Source organism: Aulonocara stuartgranti (assembly GCF_965226115.1).
Source record: "Aulonocara stuartgranti genome assembly, chromosome: 6".
Taxonomy (NCBI): Eukaryota; Metazoa; Chordata; class Actinopteri; order Cichliformes; family Cichlidae; genus Aulonocara; species Aulonocara stuartgranti.
In genome coordinates this window covers 14,744,979-14,766,172 of record NC_138944.1, presented here as the reverse complement: position 1 = coordinate 14,766,172, position 21,194 = coordinate 14,744,979, and the positions used below count along the sequence as shown (strand labels likewise).

At 40.2% G+C, this 21,194-nt stretch overlaps 1 protein-coding gene across 3 annotated transcripts in view; it reads left to right on the top strand.

Annotated features, from left to right (window-relative positions):
- The window catches only part of cygb2 (cytoglobin 2), a 104,428-nt gene extending 86,569 nt beyond the window's left edge, over nt 1–17,859 (top strand). For all 3 annotated transcript variants that reach the window (XM_082537277.1, XM_082537276.1, XM_082537278.1), the window contains exons 3-4: nt 6,968–7,199; nt 12,840–17,859. In XM_082537277.1, coding sequence (XP_082393403.1) covers nt 6,968–7,199; nt 12,840–13,004 — 397 coding nt within the window. In that variant the 3' untranslated portion in view covers nt 13,005–17,859. The remainder of the gene's footprint in view (nt 1–6,967; nt 7,200–12,839) is intronic.
- The last annotated feature ends 3,335 nt before the right edge of the window (nt 17,860–21,194 follow it).

Here is a 21,194-nt window from a genome sequence, read left to right as displayed (position 1 = left end):
AGCATGACACAGGATCTGGGGGATGTGGATGCATTGTCGCAGAGCTGCTGAGGGCAAAACTCCAGCGGGGAAATAACGGTACGAGGAATTTAGTTAGCTCAAGCAATGAGAAGAATTAAACTGGGCCAGAGCAGAAGTGTGTGTGTGTGTGTGTGTGTGTGCGTATTTAAATCCAGCTGTTTCAGTCACTGCACTCATTGTATGTAAATTTCAAAAGCGTTGTGTTAACAGCTACGCTTTGCATTGTCTGTGAAAACCAGCAGTACTTAATCTGTGCCATCCTCCTGCAGCCAGGCTTGTGGAAACGCTCTCACACACGCACACCGAGCTGCTGCGAGGCCACAGGCTGCTGCGATGAAAACTGTCAAACCCTTTGTCAAAACAAATCTTTGTGACTAGAATCCCACAAGATGTTTTAGTTTCTCTTTGTTTATCTCCATACTTAAGTCTACCATGGTGGTTGAAGAATGGAATTTACTTCACCTAAAATAACTCTGATTTTAGGTACTGGTCAGAACTCAAACCCACTACAGGGACATCAGAGATAAATCATTTTGTTCTGTAGTAGAGCTTTGAGGCAAAGCTTTGAAAATACTTGCTTCCTTCTCTGTTTGAGAACAATGTTCTGCTTCCCTGTCAGATTCATCAGTTGGTTGGTTGGTTTGCCACTTTTGGTCGGGACTGAAATGTCCAGTGCTATGAACCTCTGTATTTATGGTCACGAGTAAAACTGATGATTATGAGGACATAATTTAACTAGAACCTTTTTGTGTAATCAAATGCATTCACCAGGCACTTCATTAGGCACTCCTCTTCACCTGCCTGTTAATGCAAATATCTAATTAGCCAAACAAATGTTCAAGCTGGGGGTGGTAATGCTGTGAGGGATCTTTTCTCAGCACACTTTGGACCCTGAGCCTAGTTCTGCCAGAGGTTTCCTTCTGTTTACAAAAAACGTCACCAAAGTGCTTGCTCATAGGGGATCATCTGCTTGTTGGGGTTTCATTGTATTATTGTAGGGTGTTTACCTTACATTATCAAGCGCCATGAGGCAACTGTTGTTGTGATTTCGCATTATATCAATAAAATTGAATTGAATCGAGCAGGATAATGCTCTTCATGTCACAGACTTCAAATTCTCTCAACAAGTTTCTTGAACATGAAAATGAGTTAATTGTACTCCAACGGCCTCCACAGTCACCAGCTCTGAATCCCACAGAGCAGCTTTGGTCTTTGGATATGTTAGAACGAGAAATCCACATCACGGACGTGCAGCCAACAAATCTGAAGCAACAGTGTGATGCTATGATGTCATCATAGACCAAAATCTGTAAAGCACGTTTAGAGCATCTTGTTGAAACCTTGCCATGAAAAATGACTTCTGAAGGAAAAATTTAGCACCACCAAACAAAGAGTGCAATGAGTCTACGCGCAAACCTATGACATTTCTAACATTGGGGCGATCGTGGCTCAAGAGTTGGGAGTTCGCCTTGTAATCGGAAGGCTGCCGGTTCGAGCCCCAGCTTGGTCAGTCTCGGTCGTTGTGTCCTTGGGCAAGACACTTCACTCGTTGCCTACTGGTGGTGGTTAGAGGGCCCCGATGGTGCCAGTGTCCAGCAGCCTCGCCTCTGTCAGTGCGCCCCAGGGTGGCTGTGACTACAATGTAGCTTACCATCACCAGTGTGTGAATGGGTGGATGACTGGTTGTGTAAAGCGCTTTGGGGTCCTTAGGGACTAGTAAAGCGCTATACAAATACAGGCCATTTAACATTAAGTCTAAAGCTAGGGTTTTAAAACATAACATATTATGCTCAAAATAAAACCGCATGCTTAAAAATGTTTGAGGCACTAGCACTGTGCATCTGTCTCTCTTTGTAACACTCAACAGTAGTCACCCATCATGCTTGGATTAAATATAATTTTTCCATCCCTTTTATATCTTGTTCTTTTCCCATGCTCATCACTGACATGAAACTGACAGATCTGGTGGAAAAAAAGCTGAGTGCAGAATGTAAAAAGTGAAATTCTGGCACTCATTAGCTGATATGTCTTCAGCATGTTAAAGCTCAGCATAACTGTGTGCTCTGTGACTGCCAGGAAAATTTTTGGACAACCTGCACTAATGCTCCCTGTGCTGCTGATTCAGTCAAGCATCGGTTCACAGGATCAGCAAAAAGGGCTTCTTTAATATTTTGGCTTCACTTGTCTGGAGATCAAACTTATTTTTTAATTTCTGAACGCCATTGCTCTTTATGTCCAGTCATTGTAATTGTCTACTACTTGGAACATCATAACTAAAAAAAAAGGGACGTACTAGACAAAAACTGTTTTCAGATTTGGAGTCAGCAAGTGAAATTAAAGTACAGGTGAAAGAAATAGATTTAGAGTTTTAACAGGAATAGGGACGACATTAAAAATAAAACTGTCTTGTCTGTTTTCATTTTAAAGCGAAAACATCAGATCAGAAATTATCTCCGTCCTCACATTTAATGCAGGATTTCTGAATAATGGAAAATGTTTCAGCTGGCATTGTGCGTGAACATTAGAGGATGTCAGGGTGCAGTGTGAAGGTTTGGCAGAATAATGCAGGTCTCACCTTTCCAACGCGCTCCTATTGAGTCCGATCATTCACACCATTCATGCTGGAAGCTGTGGACAAATAAAACACATTTGTGATTTCAACAAATGGGGCTTCGCCAACATTGAATGTACGAGCTGGATGTTCCTCAAAATATTTTTTGATGTGTTGTGACCAAATTATAGGTACTTTAAATGTTTTCTGTGGACTCTCGCATTAAAAGCCATTATGTACTGCTTCACAAACAACTCACATGAATTCAACAAGGTCAAGGCAAACGTATCTTCTACAGCAGTGCTAAAAAATATGCATCTCTAAATATCTCCATTTACTAACATGGTATAATGTTTAAAATGTTACATTTATGTTTTAAATAAATGGACTTTAAAGGCTTTAAGATACAGCAGTTTCTTACAGATGCCTTATTGAGATCGCTGGTTTAAATGCTACAACAAAATGTGGCTCCAAAATGCTCAAAGTGGTCCAAGATGCTCATCTTTTTGAGGCTGAAATTTTAAGTCAGTTGTTACCAATCAGTTCAATCATATTGCTGAATGTTCAAATTATTCCCTACTGCAAAGAGCCAATATATTGAGTGATAAAACTAAACATTTTTCAGATGTAACATAGCTGTAAATAACTGTAAACAAAAGATGGACAAAGCCAACGTGACATCACCCAGTGGATGGTGAAGTCAGGATTGGAAGTTTTAATTTATTTCAGCATGAGTTTTTTGTTTTGTTAAGAGGGTGGAGCGAGGAAGATCACGGGAAAAATATGGATGGAATAATAATAAAAATGTTGTGTAGTCCCATTTAAAGAGGGAGATCTGCATCAGATCGAGATCAAGACAAATTCTTGCAAATTAGTGCTAGAAATGCAAAATTAGCACAAATAAGCACAGTGAGCCATATTCTTTTTTAGACAACAGAAAACTGCATTACACTGACAGCCAAGCAGGAAGCTACCTGCTCACGATCAAAGGGAACGCACCTTTGAGCCTTAGAAGAATTTATATTAAAAATAAATCACCATTTATTTTCATCATAATTCTGATAGAAAATTTGGCATTTTCATAGACATCATAAAAATTGATCTAACACACTGTCTGTATTTTTGAATCTTTAATATTTTGTGTTTTTACCTCTGTGATATGAATAAAAAAGGCTGAGTCGTAATTTATCAGCTAACACAAGTGAGCTAGGGCAACAAGATGAGTTTATAAACTGTACAGGTGCAATACACAATCCCACATACCAGCTAATCAAGGTTAAGCAACAGTCTAAAAAAAGCCAAACCCTATAATTGTACTCACCAAACATAAACATCTTGGGTGGTCTGCACCTTGCAGCCATGATATTAGTCAGAAAATCTGTAAAAAATACTCCAAAAGTCTTCAACAGCACAAACACAGCAAAGAGAGCCAACTTAATGAAGATAGCCATTCATCTCAGAGTTCATATGAAGAGGGAAAATATCCAAGACCAAATCTGTTTTTCCAAATCTGTAAATGCTGTTTAATGCTGTAAACGTAGACATTATACCATGGCAGTCTGAGGATTCACTTGCTTTGGAATCAGTGGCCTTAAGAGGAATTCAGTTTCTGCCACTTCTGAGTTTGCTTCACTTTTAGGATTTTTTTTAAATTTTTTAAATTATTATTTTATTTTTTAGAAAATAAGTAGTTCCCAGTCTGCTGCACGTGGTTGTGGCATTCATTCTAAAATGAACTGCTAAGCCCCGTTTACATAGGCCCAGTGATTGGCCTGTGATCCCATTGTGACCAATTTCAGTGGTTACCAAGTAGCATACAGTGCTACTATGACTGTTGAGAAACTGTGACAAATGTAGCACAAACAGGAAACAGACTGTTCACCTTCAAAGTAGAAGTTGTTCTTTTAGTGGTAAAACAGCTTTTACCTAGAAGGCAACTGGATCTTGTTTGTGTCAAGCATCGTTGCTGTTTGGGGCTATTTGAGTGCTTGCAGACAAGTCAGCATCTTCCATGCAACTGTGGCAACTCTAGCAACCAAAGCAATCACAATGAGGTTTTTGTTGCAGGGCACTGTTTGCCAAAGATTTTACTAAAGGGAAACCAAAAACCTTGAGCAGCTACTCTCGTACCAGTTGTGGAATACGTCCAGAGGATTGCTAAGTTGGTTCCCAATCAGCCTAACATGCCCAAAAAAACATCAATCGCATATAGTTCATTCAAACCGGCCATGCCACCTGCATATGTCACCAGTTTGCTTGATAATATTTATTTGAGAAGGCAAACAATTATCTTTTACCTTTCAGTTAAATCTCAGCATACATACACACACATACACATAACTAGGATATTGCTGAAGCTAAACAACATACATGCTTTAACATGTATTTCTAATATTACAACCTCTGTAGGTGTCTTTCAGCGTGCTACAGTCTGATACACCACGCTTGAAAATTAAACGGCACTCTTCAGCCCACCTGCATCCAATTACACTCAAAGAGCCTGATCAGTCTTGACTGCAGTGTCTCATCAGTGCTTCTGTAATGTAAAGGTTTCTGCTGGGAACTTCCTGCTGCATGGATGGTGCCAAGGCGAATTAAACACTTTACAGAAAGGAATTGCACTTTTTGTCAAAAACTTAGAAAGAGAGAGAGGGAGAGACTGGTTGATTAAAATTTATGGCATGTAGAGAGTTTAAAAGCTTTGGGGTATCATTGGGATGATAGTTTTAGTGGCTAAATGGCTTTGGGTCATTCATTTCATGTGTAAATTTGGATAAAGCCAAAGTCGACACATTCTTCAAATGCAAGTGTGCTTCTCATTATGATATATTGCCGCTGCTGTTATTGCCGTTGTCTAATGGGATTTGTGCCAATAAAGCCTTGCTAGATGTTTTAGCTGTCACAGATATTCAAATGTAAACAACAGCATGAAGATTATTTGTTGCTCCTGTTTTCCTAATTCTTTTGTTCCTTGTAATATATGGTTTCAGGGTTTTAAATCTTCTTTTCCTCATTCTTTGTGAAATTCCTCTGGAAGTGCAGTGTATATATTTTCCATTTCAAAGAAATCCTGTTAGTACACTTACTGTCGGTGAGCAGAGAAGAACACTGATTACTTCATTCCACTTTGTAAAAGTTTATTTTTTTCTTGTTTCTCTGTTTCAAAGACTTTAAAACCACATTTTCTCTCCACGGAAAATGTGTGAATTCAATCAAATGTTCCTCAGAGTCTTCAGTTATTTAAATAACAAGCTTTTTATCTTCAAGGCTTTAAAATGTTATATACTGAATCCTGTAATTGTCCTTAATGATTACAGTGGACATGTCAAATCTTTGTCCCCAAGTCATCAGAGTCTTAAAGGATGACACCTTGAAAGTGTAGTGGAAACTTTGGGGCTTTCTTTTCATGGCATTAATCATAAATGAGCCAGCTGCAAGTGCAGTTTTGGCCCCTTTTCTGCTATTTGCTGGATGATCAGACATTATAGGCTTTGCAGCCACGAGTGAGAAGATGGTTGCCTGCCCATGATCTTTGTGTGTGTGTGTTGGCATGTTGGCAGCCGTTTACCTCATCAATACAGGAGCGGACTTTTGTTCCATTTGACTCACGCCATCATTGTCTTGTATTAACACCTTCAGGAGATCCAGAACACTGCAGCAAAAATACTAACTGGAACTGGAAAGGGGAACCATATGTTTCCCATATTAGCTTTTCTTCTTTTGCTCCCTGTTAAAGTCAGAATTGAATTTTGCTTACAAACATGTTTTTCCTCACGTCTCGAATAATCCTACCACGTCATATCTTAATGAACTCATTTGCTCTTTACTCTTTCCCCTTCCCCAAATGCCTCCCTGAGCCTGGTTTTGTAGGACATTTTTGTTTGAGTTTCTTTCTAATATTTTACCTTACAATATAAACCACCTTAAGGCGACCAATTAAAATCTAATTGAACTATGGAGCTCCTGAATTTTGATAGAAATGGAAATACAGTTCAATCTCAACTATTATTTTTAACTTACAGTCATATGTTTGAGTACAAGCTTTTGATGAATGAGGGGTTCGGGACGATAAGCCGTATTTTATTCTGAATCTTTCCCTCATTTGATTTTTTAAGTCTGTGTAGAAAAATAACAAAAACTGTAAACAATAACTGACTTTTGCTACTTTTAGTAGTATAGGTAGTTTTAGAAAGGGGTGCTGCATATATTATTATGTGGTTATTCGTGGTTCCCAAGTAAAAATCAGAAATTGATCAGCAGACTTCATCCTCTGTGGACAGTACTAGTCCAAAATGTAAAAACACTGACGTATTCATTCACACACATCAACCTGGAATGTAAAAAAAAATAATTTTGCTTTCATATTTTAATGATGAATTTTATTCACCTCTTTAGGTTTTTTGTCAACTTCCCATCGGCCAAACAGTATTTTAGCCAGTTTCAGCACCTGGAGGATCCTGAGGAGATGGCACGGAGCAGCCAACTCCGGCAGCATGCCTGCAGGGTGATGAATGCCATCAACAGTGTGGTGGAAAACCTCCACGACCCTGAGAAGGTGTCGTCGGTGCTGGCCCTGGTGGGAAAAGCCCACGCTATCAAACACAAAGTGGAACCCGTGTACTTTAAGGTAACTTTCGAAAATGACCCGTTTTTTGGGCTTTTTTTTTTCAGACTTTGTTTTAAACACTTTTAAACATGTTGTCTGCGAAACAAAGCACGGCAAAAGATTATTGTCAGGGGTTCTCTATCCTGAATAACTAGCAGTTTAATAAAGGTATTTTCTTGCTTCAGCAGCCCCTTCAATTATCAAAGCAGCCCAAAGAATTGTCTCATTACCAGTCTAATATCATGGGGGATATTTCACTTTTGCCACTTTACTCAGGACAGAATTCCTGTTTTACTTGTTTTTCTGTTTTATTTCTCAAATGTAGCTGCAGTGTTTTGCTTTGTGTGTGTTTTTAATAGAAATACTTCAAGCTTTTGTGAAGCTGGAGGCTTCAATCTTTACTTAGACACATGCAAACAAATTATGGAAGAATTTTATGGAGCATCAAGTTTATCTTGTAATCGTTGTTCTGTATAATGTAAAAACATGCATGGGCATAAAAACCAATAATAACAAATGCATTAATTTAGTCCCAGATCTTTAACCCTGTGTTGAGTTTTATTTTTGGATTTATGATTTGTTCTTTTGGATTTAAGGAATATTTATGTTCTAGCTCTATATTTGCCTTGAGTTTAGTATTTCTTAGAGCCTTGTAGTTATTTATATTTCTAGCTCTTGCTTCTTGTTTTATTACTTCATGTAGTAAACCGCTTGTCTGTTCCATAAAATTGCCGTTACTGGAGTTGTTGGAGCTCTGTGCGCAGTAGCGTGAATGACAGAGACATTCAGACGTGTAACCTGTATAGAGCAGCTTGTCTTGCGCTTAACAAGAATAAGCTGCATAAAAGTCTTTGGTACAACATTAGTTACATTTTTAGATGTCTGTAAATTCTCTCTCTTTCTATAGTTATGCTACATGCTTCCATGTGCTCAATTTAGCTCAGTCGCAGCTGACCACGCCTCGAGAGGTCTTTGCGCAGCAGACATTCTGTCACAACAAATTTTTACTGGAACCTGAGATCCTACCATAATCATTGAGACGCTAGAAGACTTATCAACAGATGCATCGATAAATGCACTTAGATGCTTCATTAGCCTGAGAGGAGCTGTTTGCCAACTCACTGTAACCAGGGCACAAACTTCGAAGGAGCTAAAAATGAATTCAGAGAAGCTCTCAAGTAATGTGACATACAGGCACTGGAAGCTTTCCTGGTAGACAGATAGTGGGAGTTCATTTTCAATGCTCCTTCTGCAAGTCATGCAGGTGGCGTCTGGGAACGCCACATTTGGACCATTCATAACATGCTGAACGCCACTACTGCTCAGTGTGCAGGAGGATGATGGCTCTCTTTGAACTCTGTTTTGTGAAGCCAAGTCTATTGTAAATAGTCACCTCTTGACTGTTGATGGTATCAGTTACCCAAAGGCAACTGAACCTCTCAATCCAAACCATCTTATAATAATGAAATCCAAAGCTGCCCTAACACCACCTGGGAAATTTGTGAAAGAAGCAGTTTGTTGCCTTTCGTGTTCATTCTGTCCTAGTCTCATCTCTGTGTCTTATCATCAGTTGTATCTCCATATTTTGTTACCCTTTCTGTCTCCTTTTGTGTCCCGTTCCATTGTTTGTTCTGCCAAGCTTGTACGTCTTAGTCCTGGTCTCAGCATATGTTACTTCCTGTTTTATTTTGATAGTCCCTTGCTCATGTGCTTCCTCTTTTTGCTTTGTTTTGCCACATTCTGTTCAGCTGTGCTCCCAGGTGTCTCCACTCTGCCCTAATCTCCTCTTGTGTACATATTATCTGTGTGTCCTTCTTTTCTCTCATGGTGTGTGTGCCTCTGTCCATCTGTTTAGCCTCAAGCTTGTTCCTTTTCAACCCTGTGTTGCTTTTGCTAGCATAGATAAAGCTGTGATTTTAAGTTTGCTTCCATCTGTTGAGTCCTGCACTCTGGGTCCACTCTCTGCCTGCCAGACATTCTGATCATGATGTTTACATTACTAATCCTAACCCGAACACAGACGCAGGAAGACTGATCTTAAAGCAAGCTGTTTGAAATAACTCAAAAGGTAAAACACAAGTCCAAAAAGAGAACCTGGAAAAATACAGAAACAAAAGCTTGAAAACACATGGAGAAGGATCCAACAGTGCCTGGATCGGGGAAGGATTGGGGAAGTGGAGAGAGATGAGGAAAATGAAACAGTTGAACTAGATCACAGACGAGACACAAGACGAGACAAGGGAAGCACGCTGGAAGCAAAGCACAAGGAACACTAATTCACAAGATAAAACAGGAAGTGGGAAAATGCATACAGGGATTTACTACAGGAGACTTGACACAAGAGGATAGAGCACTGTGGGAAGAATTAAACTCCCACTATTAAACTGAGGCAATTAAGGGGGAAATACATGAAGCTATCTATACACTAAGAAAACAAAGAATCGTGGAATATTGAGCATTCCCTAATCTTTTAACAATAGTCCATAAACATCTGACAAATGAGAAGACCAACGGCTGGACTTTTGGGAGAGGGATGTCCTATCCTCATCTGATATAAGATTCAGTCCTTTATTTAGCAGGGGAACAATCCTTCTGAAAATCTACACCCTGGAGTTTTTCAGAAAATTAGTTTTCAGTGATTTATATGTGGACGAACAGTCCAAATTCCTGAAAAAAGACACGTATATATGCGGAGAGCTGTGACACTAATAAGTCCTGTTAAGATCAAATCTCCTTTACAAGTGAGAGAAATGCCAGGTGGCAGCTTTTTGGTCCCATAACATATCAACCACTGCAACAAAAAAAGTGAAACAAATACATTATATAGAAAAACCCACAACAGTAAAATAACAGCGGCCACTTAAGAAACAACTACATGCCGCAGGAGTTAATGTCTCTCTCACACTATCCCAAATATCCTCCTCTGTCACACCAACTCTCTGCATTGCCTCCTTCACTACATCTATGAATCTCCTCTGAATCTTTTCCTCCTGACTAGCAGCTCAATATTCAACATCCTTTCTCCAATATTTCCACTGTCCACATTACCATCATGTGAACCTTCTCTCTTGCTATCTTTTTAAATTAAAAAAAGTTTTATGCACAATTTAAAAAAAAAAAACCCCAAAAAACCCAGCAACAACATCAGTCTTTACTTTGCCTATAGCTTTCTGTAAAAACTTATATGTGTAAGGTGCTTCACAAGTAAATACAGTTTTCCACAAACCTGGAGCACATTAAAAAGTTAGCTTTTAGAGAAGCGTAGACAGAATCAGAACCAATTAAAAATGTCTTAAACTCATTTTTGTATACAGCTCATGTTTTTTACATAACACTTGTGTTACATTCAGTGTTCCTCCTGCTCCATCTGACGGGGGAAGTAGATTATTTCTCTTCAAGTCTTCTGAATGTTGTGTTGGTTCATAAACGCAACAGTAACGAGAGAAAACTCTACCACCAATTAGACCTGCATTGATCACTCTGTGAATAGGTCATTAAAAAAATTAGTCCCACTGTATATTCCTTGAATTTTCAACCTCACGTGTTCAACGCCCGACTTTTTTTAAATTTTTTTTTTTAGGCCAGTCATACATTTCATACTTCCTGTTTTTTTTCATAATGTGTCACATTATGGCCTGAAGTTTTTTTTGTGTGTTTTTTTTTTTTTTAAGGTTGGCTTAATAGCTGAGACAAAACTGAAACTGACAGCCAGGTGGTAAAACTGAAGGTGCTGCACATATAAGTGAGAAAAAACTAAGAAGCTCTGTACAAGGAACAGTGGGGAGATATGGGAACAAGAAACAAGCAACAACGACTGAAGGAGAACATCCAGATGTTTGTCCAAGCGAATTAGGTACCAAACAAACACAATGACCTGATAATCACCTCTGAGGACTGTATACTGCAACATTTATGTTTGAGAAATATAAAACAAAACCGCAGTGACTCAAGGAAGCACCAAGTTGCTTCCTGAATGTCCAAACGCTCCGTACAGACATCGATACAACCAGAAGTCCTTAGATCTAATAACTGGATGAAATACGAGAGCCCACACTGTTCACTGATCACATTCTTCATGCCAGCCACTGGGCAGGATACAGAAATAAATCCTACCAGATCATCATCAACTACCTTTATTCATTTAGTTTAATAAGATAAAGGGTTTGTGGCATAGTGGTGCCGCAGTTAACACTGTTGCCTCACAGCAAGACGGTCCTGGGTTTGAGTCCACTAGCAAGCTGGAGACACCCCAGTGTGGAGCTTGATGCTCTCCCTGTGCCTCCCACAGTCCAAAGACTTACACGTTGGGTTATTTGGTAATTCTTAACTCCAACTGTCGTCACATTTGAGTGACAGTTAGCCTCACCTTCAAGTTGATTAGATAATTTCTAATCTGTGGTCTTACGAATGGGAAGATTAGGTCTTTTACTCTGTACAATATATTCTCTCACCCAAGTAAACTGAAGGCCATACGTTCATGTAAAGGATTTTTTTAGAAAGAGGGAGACAAAGTGGATATCCTCTACTGCCATTGAAGATTGTTTAGAAGAAAACAAAGCCTCATATGCTTTGACAGTTTAGCAATAATCCCCCCCCCCCCCCCCCCCACCAACCAACCAAAAAAAAACCCCAAACCAACCAAACAAACAAAGAAAAACCCCAACACAAAACAAACAAAGATACATTTATGTCCTAAAAGCTTCAACCTCTCCAGCACGTTCCCAGCATGTTTTGTGCTTCCTCCTATGGAGACGTCATGTGTTCAGCTCCATATAGGATGTAGTCTTGGACTCTACTGGAACAGCTTTTACATAAATCACATTAATAATAATTAATTATTTTTACCTGTTCATAACAAACCTTAAACACACTATTTTAGTCCACGTTTTATGAGAAGCTAAGCCTTGCTTCAGCCTTTGTTCTAAAACGAGCTGTTGTAGCTCCTTGCAAACAGAAGGCTTGAATAGATGGTAGGCGGGGCTTCTGTGCTCAGAGCCGGAGCTATGTGTCTGAGGTGACCATGTTCGGCATATCCCCTCTTTGTTGCAAATCTGTAACAAATCACTTTATGTCTCCAGGTAAAACCACACAAAGAGGGCTATAGTTTTGATTTTGCCAGCACGGTAACTTTCATCCATATCACATTCATGCAGCTGCTCAGCCGATAGAAATCCTTTTGTTTGGTGTCACATAACATGTCAAATATGACTCAAAGCTTTGATAGAACCCCCCCCCTCATAACCTCGTGTTGAGAAGCTTTTGTTAAATCAGCATCAGCAGTTTGGTTTTATTGCCCCAGTTCTGCCCAGGTCAGCTGACTTTATGGCGGGCTGCCACACTTACTCTGTGCTTTTGCTTTAGCCACCTCTGCTGCTCTTTCTCTCGACTTTGTCATTTCTGTTCCTTTGTTTCGCCTGTCCACCCACTGCTTTCATGTTTTACAGTTATCATTTTCAATTCTCACCTGTCTCGCCCACTTCTCTGTAACGCTGAAATGAATTCCTATTTCTCCATCACGCTGTTCCCGCTTTACCCACAGAACACAATTTTTCTGCATTACTCGCACCCCCGCCCTTATTATCTCAATAGCCACATTTCCCCTCGCTCTCCGTCTCTCTGTGGCTCGCTTAATGAAATTTGTTTGTCACCTCTTCCTCTCAGATCCTGAGCAGTGTGATGCTGGAGGTGTTTTCTGAAGATTTCCCAGAATTCTTCACGGCAGAGGTGCAGATGGTGTGGACCAAACTGATGGGGGCGGTGTACTGGCATGTGACGGGGGCCTACACAGAGGTGGGCTGGCTCCAGGTCTCCAGCTCGGCAGTGTGAAGAGTCGGGAAGAAGAGGTGGTAAAGAAGTTTTCAGTGGACTCAATGAAGTTTAATGAGAGGCAAAATAATGTGTTTAAAATGTTGATGGAGATTTTGCGACGATGGTTTCACAGACATGGATCAGATTAACATGGTAATCCGTGCAATTTTGTTTCTTTATTCAACTTCTTTTGGATGCATTTTGGTGCTAAGCTTTGCACGTCTCGGAGATCAGATCAGTTGGACACCAAGTAATGTAGCCAAACATTTTTATTTAACTGCTGTTAGATTTCCACTTACATCAGTGGCGCTCTGCTGTGTTATCACTGCTAAGGCTAACTATCAGTTCGACATCCGCACACACTGCTGTTGCTGCCAGAGGCACACAACCAGTCACTTTCTGTGTAGCATAAAATCTTCCTTTTTATACACCTGCTGAGATAAGACTGCTTCAAAAGTGTTAATGAACTTCTAAAATCAATTAAAAGGTGACCAATCCTTCTGTTTGTAAGCCTGTCAAGCTTTGCATTCTTGCAAAGGGCTCAAAATTGTAGCAGTGGCAGATGCACTTTATTTAGAGACAGATGAGGATAAAAGCAGAATTTGCTAATCGACATTAGCTGTGCAAGTTAATATATTTCTAGAGTTGTAAATATGAAGTGCAACTGCAGCCTGCAAGTACCGTAAAAGACGAAAGAATACGTGTGAAAAATGTGGAAGACTTCTTTTTTTGGATGTCCTATCCGGCACTGTAGCAATCAGAATTATTGTCTGAAGGCCAAGAAAAAACTCCAACAGATTTATTTTCCCAAGCAGACCATTATGGCTTTTGCCATAATGGTCCACTTGATGGTCATATTTTATTTTTATTTTTTATTTTTCCTTGTATGATGGTATCTTATGGAGTCTTTAATACCTGTCAAAACACAGCATTTTTTTCCCAGACAAAAATTACTGAAAAAGATCACCTTTTGTCAGCTAACAATAACTAGAGATGGGCCGATGGGGACGTTGTTTCCATGTAAAACAGAGATCCAGCTAAATGGACAAATTAAATGCATGTGTCCTTGTTCCTTTTAAAACAAAGATAATTGACTGACAGCTAATCGATTTACTACAAAACTGTTAATGGTCATTTATAGTTCTTCTCCATTTATGCAAACTACTGATGATTGTTTTTAAAATAAATAAAACAATTTCAGACATTTATCTTTTCAAAATCCCTGCATCTTAAAACAGTTTAGAGTACAACAACAACGAATGAGAGAATTTTAGCTTATTCTTACATTTTTTTCATATTAAACAGTAAAAGGTGAAATTTAATTGTATTATATTTGATTATATCACCTATGTTTGAATAGGTTTTGAATACATATGCTTGTTCTAATGATCTAATCGGTTGCTGAACGTGGATCTCTTGCTAGAAAAGTAGGTCCAGGGTCGAGAATGTTTGCTTGGTATGTTCCCGCAGTCTTTGTCCCCCAGACGTTTATGGTACATAATAGGAACCTCTTGGAACTTGTTACAGGGGTTAGCCTTAGGAGGAACTCTCTCAAAGCTAAATAAAATGGGATTGTGTGACTGCACAGCTAATTTGAAGCCTTGCTTGAATGAAAAATAGACATCCATGAAAACTGTCATTTAAAATGTGTCAAATTCTACCCAAACGCAGCAAAAGGTCTAATGTGTTTTATCAGAATACTGTAGAAAAAAATCCCACCCCACCACATCCAGAAACACAAAGCTTGACAGGCACGCTCTTACGAACATGTATTTTATCCATCTGGAGCAAGAAAAGACGTTTATTTCTGAAAATAAATGCGGATTATACTTAACAGAGTTCATTTCTGTGGAAACCTGCAGTTTCAAGGCGACGCACATGAATACACTTCACAATACTTTGAAAGATGGAAGAAATGCTTAGACACAGAATGACTTTTAGCTATTAGAGGGGGCAGTTAGTTGTTGAAGCCCCGGCTACGGGACCATGGAGCTGCTGACTGTTAATAGATCCTCTTTGTGTCCTGCTTCAGTATATCCTCATGTTCAGGGGACGTGCGGCCCCTTTTCTCTCTATTTAATGTCTTGTTTAACTTTACTGAGGTGTTGTTTGTATAAGCGTACAGTGAGTAAATGTGCACACTCTTCTACCTTCGTATACAACTCAAGGACACGACCTGTGGATGCGTAAAAGAGGGCTGGCTTTGCTTCCCCCCCCTCATTTCATCTCATTGCACACACACACACTAACAATGTGAAAGTGAGATGGAAAATATCAGCAGGTGCACGCTTACACTTTCACGCACAGGCATGCCGTAAGACATCTCTCATGTGAATATTTACAGGACGGTCGCTTAGTTTACATCTTTAAAACCCGATCAGAGAGTCATGCTGCTTTGAAGTCTCCATTAAGGGCTTTAGAAACCCACTCTGGAGGTCTGTGGAAAACACATCTGTTTCAGAAGTGCCATCAGTCGGTTTCTTTAGATCTCTGACCAGTCGAAAGCAAAAAAAAAAATCCAAGTATTACAGAATGTGGCCTGTGCTGCCTTCTCGTTACCTTACCTGACCTCACCTTCTTTGAAGTTTATGTGCTCCTGCTGGCAGTCCCCATCTTCTCAAACACACACAGCAAATCTGTTTAGGGTGGACACTTGATCCAATCTGCAGTTTGCGTCTGCTGCAGTGACGTCTTGTTTCTCCCATCTGACCCCCGTCGGCATCAGCATCTGGCATTAATGAGGAGGTAATGAGTCTTCTCTCCTCCTCATTTGGCCATTCATCTACTGTAACTTCCCATTGCCTCTGCTCGGAGCGCGTCACTGAGAAGGAAAACAATTACGAGTGGACAGTTGGCATTAAACCCACCGCGGTCATTCACAACAGCGCTATATACGTGCATACACGTCTTTCATTGACTGAAAGAAGATTCAGATTCTCGATTACAAACACACAACACAATCAAAGGAAAAAAACTGGGATGCTGTGAAAAATGTAAATAAATACAGAAATGCAATGAGTTGAAATTTCATTAACTCTTATTTTATTTATAATAGAACATACAAAACAAATCAAATCATTAAAATGAGAAAATGTACAATTTTTAAGAAACTCATTTTGAATTGATGGCAGCAAAACATCTCAAAAGTTGGGACAAGTCAGTGATAACCGCTCTGTAGCATCCTTTTTCTTTTAACAACAGTCTGTAAACATCTGGGAACAGAGGAGAACAGCTGCTGGACTTTTGTGCCATTTTGTCTGATTGAGGATTTTAGCTGCTTAAAGGTTCCGTGTCTTCTTTTGTTGTGTTTTTCATTTTGTTGAAAGGTCGGGACTGCAGGCGGGTCAGTTCACATCTTGAATGATTTGAGTAGAGAACAGTTTCTACTTTGACTCAGTCCATTTTAAAAGAGCTTCGGCTCAGAGAAGGAGGCACTGTGTCTGGATCGTGTTCACATGTGGCTTCTTCTTGGCTTGAGAGAGCTTTTAGTGGCTGTCATTGTGATCCGTGTTCAGACGATGTTTTCTGGAAGCCCGTGCAGTGATTTCCATGACAGAATCATGCCTGTTTATGTTGACCAGCATTATTCTGGGTTATTCCATTTGTAGATGGTTTTTTTGCATGTCAGTGACTCTGTTCCAACTTTTTTTAAGACGTGTTGCTGCCATCGAACTAAAAATGAGAGGTTTTTCCTAAAATCCTAAAATGTCTCTGCTTGATCATTTCTACAAATAAAATATGGGTTTGAGATTTGCACATTCTTGCATTCTGTTTTGTTTATATGTTATACAGCGTCCCAGCGTTTTTGGTAAAAGCGTTCTCTAAAGTTCTAAGTGTTTTGTTTTTGTCTTGCACCGGTGGGTTTAAATATTATTCTGTCATGATATCCTTTACAAAAACAGCCCCCTGATGTGTGATTGAATTTTTACCAAAGAGCCCAAGTGAAGAAAACACGCAGTGCTTGTTTTTAGCTCATCTGACTGAAAGACTGATGCCTTGGTGAAGCTCGGTCATCAGGTGTCGTAGGCCTACAGTACTGGTCTGATTTTAGTGAAGCTTGCACACTTATCACTTCACCCAAACGATGCTCAAGGTTAATGTTAAATGTGTTCTTTTATGGGCCCTTTATCGCTTTCACTTTACAAACTTTAACATATTTACAACTCACTCGCACCTGATGTACAGAACAGCATTCGATTCAGTCCATTTAGCAAAATCATTGACATAAAAGGATAAAACATTGCATGCGCTACAAAATAAATAATAATAATAACTTTGTGAAATATCAAAGGATGCGATGACTTCAAATATTACTTTTGCACACATGTTGCATACTACTTGGTCATGATGGAGGGCGTGGTCACGATGGGGTGAGGGGGCGTGGTAGCGGAGGGCGAGGTCATATTGGTTGAAATTCTTTTGTTAAAGAAGTTAAATGAAGAATAATAATAATATATACTAGCACATGCCTCTCTCACAGACAGAGCTGAATCAATGTAGGATTCAAAACGAACCTTTATTCAGGTTGAGGACAAAGGAATACAAAATCCTTCAAAGAGACAAACAACAGAAACTCCAGGCACGCGTGAAGGCAGAATACAAGGGAGTATTAACAACCACTTTGAGCTCTAAGAGAAGGAAGATCGGGCAATTTATACACACAGGAGGCCAATCAGGAGGCAAACAGAGGTGCAAACAATCAGGAGAAAAGCACAGGCAGGAAGCAAAACTGATGTAAGAAAGCTAGACTTCAAAATAAAACGGTAAACAAATGAGACGACACTTGAAGCAGACCAAGAGCAGCTATTAACAAAAGCTGGGACACAGAAATGAACACATAAGGGAACCACAAAACTAAACATTGCATTAAAAATGTTCAAAATTCAGAAGTGAGACTAAACGACCCAGACCGTGATGACGTGACAGTAATCTGTGAATGGCGATGGATCGTGTACCTTATGAGCTGCTACATCAACCACCTTGTGCTTCACTGACAGTCAAACAAGGTCAAGAATTGCTTCATAATTTGGATTCAACTCTTGCTTTTACTTGATAAATTATATTTGTTTCTGAACAATTTGAGCAAAATTGTCTCTCGAGTGGGCCTCGCTGCGTCGAGGAAATTAGTTTTATTATTGGCTCAAATTCAAAGACTGAAAATGTTTTTAAATTTGTCTACTTGTGTTTGTACCAAACAGTTAACCCTGTAAGCCTGAACCCCCAAAATTGCCAGAAATTTCAAATTGTTTGTTTGAACCATTTGACAAAGTAAGAAAAAAATTACATATGAGTTTTCATATGAGTTTTGTTTCATATCATTTTGCATATAAGAAAAGGATTTAATGGGGTTAGGGTTAACAAAAATCAAACGGATGTAGATGTCTCACAAAGTGTCAAATATGACACATCTGGTGTTGCAGGGTTGATCCTCTAATTATTGCAGTTGATGATTTAAAAAAAAAAAGAGTTTAATTATAGCAAAAACTTGTAAAAGTGGTTGTAGCTGCTGTTGATTTAAAAAAAACAAAAACAAAAAAAAACAGTGTGATAAAAGTCCTTATGTGGTCATCTCCCAATACTCGCACACCAGACGTTGATAAAAAAAGCAATTTACTTTTTCTTTTGCTCTGTTTTTGAACAGAGCATCTTTTTGTTATCGATTTATTTAGACAGACGAGGCGGTCTTCACGGGGAGGTATGGTAAATATCTCCAAGGATCTCCTTTGAAATGTCCCACATGCACACAGGAGCAGAGAACAAACTTCTTTATCTCACAAATACCTAGTTTACATCCCAAGGTATTACATTCACATAGCGGCTCAGTTTCACTGATTAGCCCGCCATAAGAAAATGTCACTTTGTGATCTTTAGATAATGAAATGAAAACACTACTTGCTGCTTTAACGACTCTCGACTCCTGCAAATGTTTACTGAAAGCTCCCCTTCCAAGCTGAGCTGTGAGCTAATCTCTCACAGCAATGAGTCAGACAGGTGGATAAAAATACACGCAGGAGTCAAACAAACGTCAAGAAAACTGTTTCCACTTGGGCTCAAATCGCTTAGGAGGCAGTAAAACTGCTGCTGGTCTTGAATGATCTGGTTTAAAAATGCACTGCGGTCCTTTTCAAAGCTGCAGGCTCTCTGCATCTCGCCATCTGTGTGCAGCACGAACCTCACCACAATATAAACACACAGCATTATGTGTAGACACATCCTAGTTAAACACATCGCTGCATTGCTTTCCATACACACACGGTTGGGCATGTTCTCATATGCAAAGTTTACTACTGCAACATAATTCACTTATTTTAATCTAAAAATGTAAATTTTTTGGCTCATTCAATCCATATCATATGTTCATGTTCATTCCCTTTCAGCTAATAAGGGCATCACAGCACATGTGGACTTGTGCGTTTTTGTTGTGAAATGTTCCTGTCTATGAGTTGGAAAGTTAGGACTTTATATTTTTCTAAATATATCTCTGAGGAGGGTTCTGTGTATTTCAGTACTGTATATGCATATGTAACTGTACACTGTTGCTGGGAGCGAATTCAGTGGCTTTGTAGTGTTTTTGAGCATGTTTGCACAGACTTGTACCTTCGCAGACCTGGTGAAAATCAATCATGACCATCAATAAACTCTACTTGTAAATTTGTCTGTCTTTGTGTTTTTTAAAGATTACTGTGTACACACTGATGATTCGGATCAAAATGGAAACCAAGCCTCTGGTTTTACCTGTTTTTAACTACAAACAACCAAGAGGTTCAAGATGTGCCAGGCCGAAGTGAAACTGAAATGGTGAAATGATCAGTTTCCTGCATGTTACATAATCATGCCTGTTCAGGTAATTGATTGTTCCCTGCGTCTGCGCGACACAACATTACATCCAGGTTACATCACCTGTGTGCAGTACAGTGCAGTACATGAGTGCTTCATATACAGTGTTGGGAAGGTTACTTTTAAAATGTATTCCACTACAGATTACAGAATACATGCCCCAAAATGTATTCTGTAACGTATTCCGTTACGTTACTCAATGAGAGTAACGTATTCTGAATACTTTGGATTACTTAATATATTATCATGCTGTTTACAACTACATGAATGTGATTTATTGTCACGGCTGGGGGAGGGAGCCGTGTGGTGTGGAGGAAAAGGAGGACCCAAAATGCAGCAAACTGATGATACGAATGACGTTTTATTTACAGGGTGGTAGTGGCAAAAACAGGCAATGAAGCACGAGTAATTACAAACGGAAACCTAAACTGGGAGAAACTAAAGAGCAAACCTGAAATCTTACAAAACGGAGAGCGGAGCAGAGAGACGCAGACCAAGGACCAGGATACCAAGAAACACAGACGAGCCGACAACGAACACAGACCGACACCCACTATATATACACACACACACACAAGGTAATCGGGTAATCGCACACAGGAGGGAAGAACAGCTGATCTGAATACACATGATGACTGGAGGACACAAGCTGAACACAATGACAACAGACACAGACTTTCAGAACAAAACAGGAAATCTAGAACCCGAACCGGACACAAGGGGGGAGGACACAGAATAACTAGAACAGAGGGAAATAATCACAAAACACAAAACGCTGGGTCAACGACCCAGGACCATGACAGTACCCCCCCTCCAAGGGCTGGCTCCAGACAGCCCAAAACAAAAACAGACGACCAACCCAGGGCGGGCGGCGGGGGCCCAGGACGAAGGGACCAACACAAGCTCCAGCGAACCGAGAGAATTGTCCAAAACAAAAACACACATGCTGGAGCACGAGAACAAAACACAGTTCAGGAGGCCGGCCCGGAGGCTGACAACTCAGAAGTCCAGGACAGTTCATCTTCTGAGGCCGGCCACGTCGGCGACGTAGATCCATAAGCCGACCGAGCGGAAGGCAGCGGTGGCGGAGTGGAGGCAGTTCAGGGGGCCGACCGTGCACACGGCAGCGGCGGCGACGGGGAAACCGTTCAGGCGGCCGACCGTGCGGACAGCAATGGCGACGATGACACAAGTCTGGAGGCCGACCGCGCGGAAGGCAGCGGCGGCGTCTAGGAGGTCGTCCATATTGACGATGACGCTCCACCAGCGGCCTGGTAGATGACCGCCGATGTCGAGGCGGCAGTTCGGGACCCGAAGGTGGCGTGGCCGTCGCAGCACCAGACGAGACCGAAGCAGCGGCTGGTCCAGGCG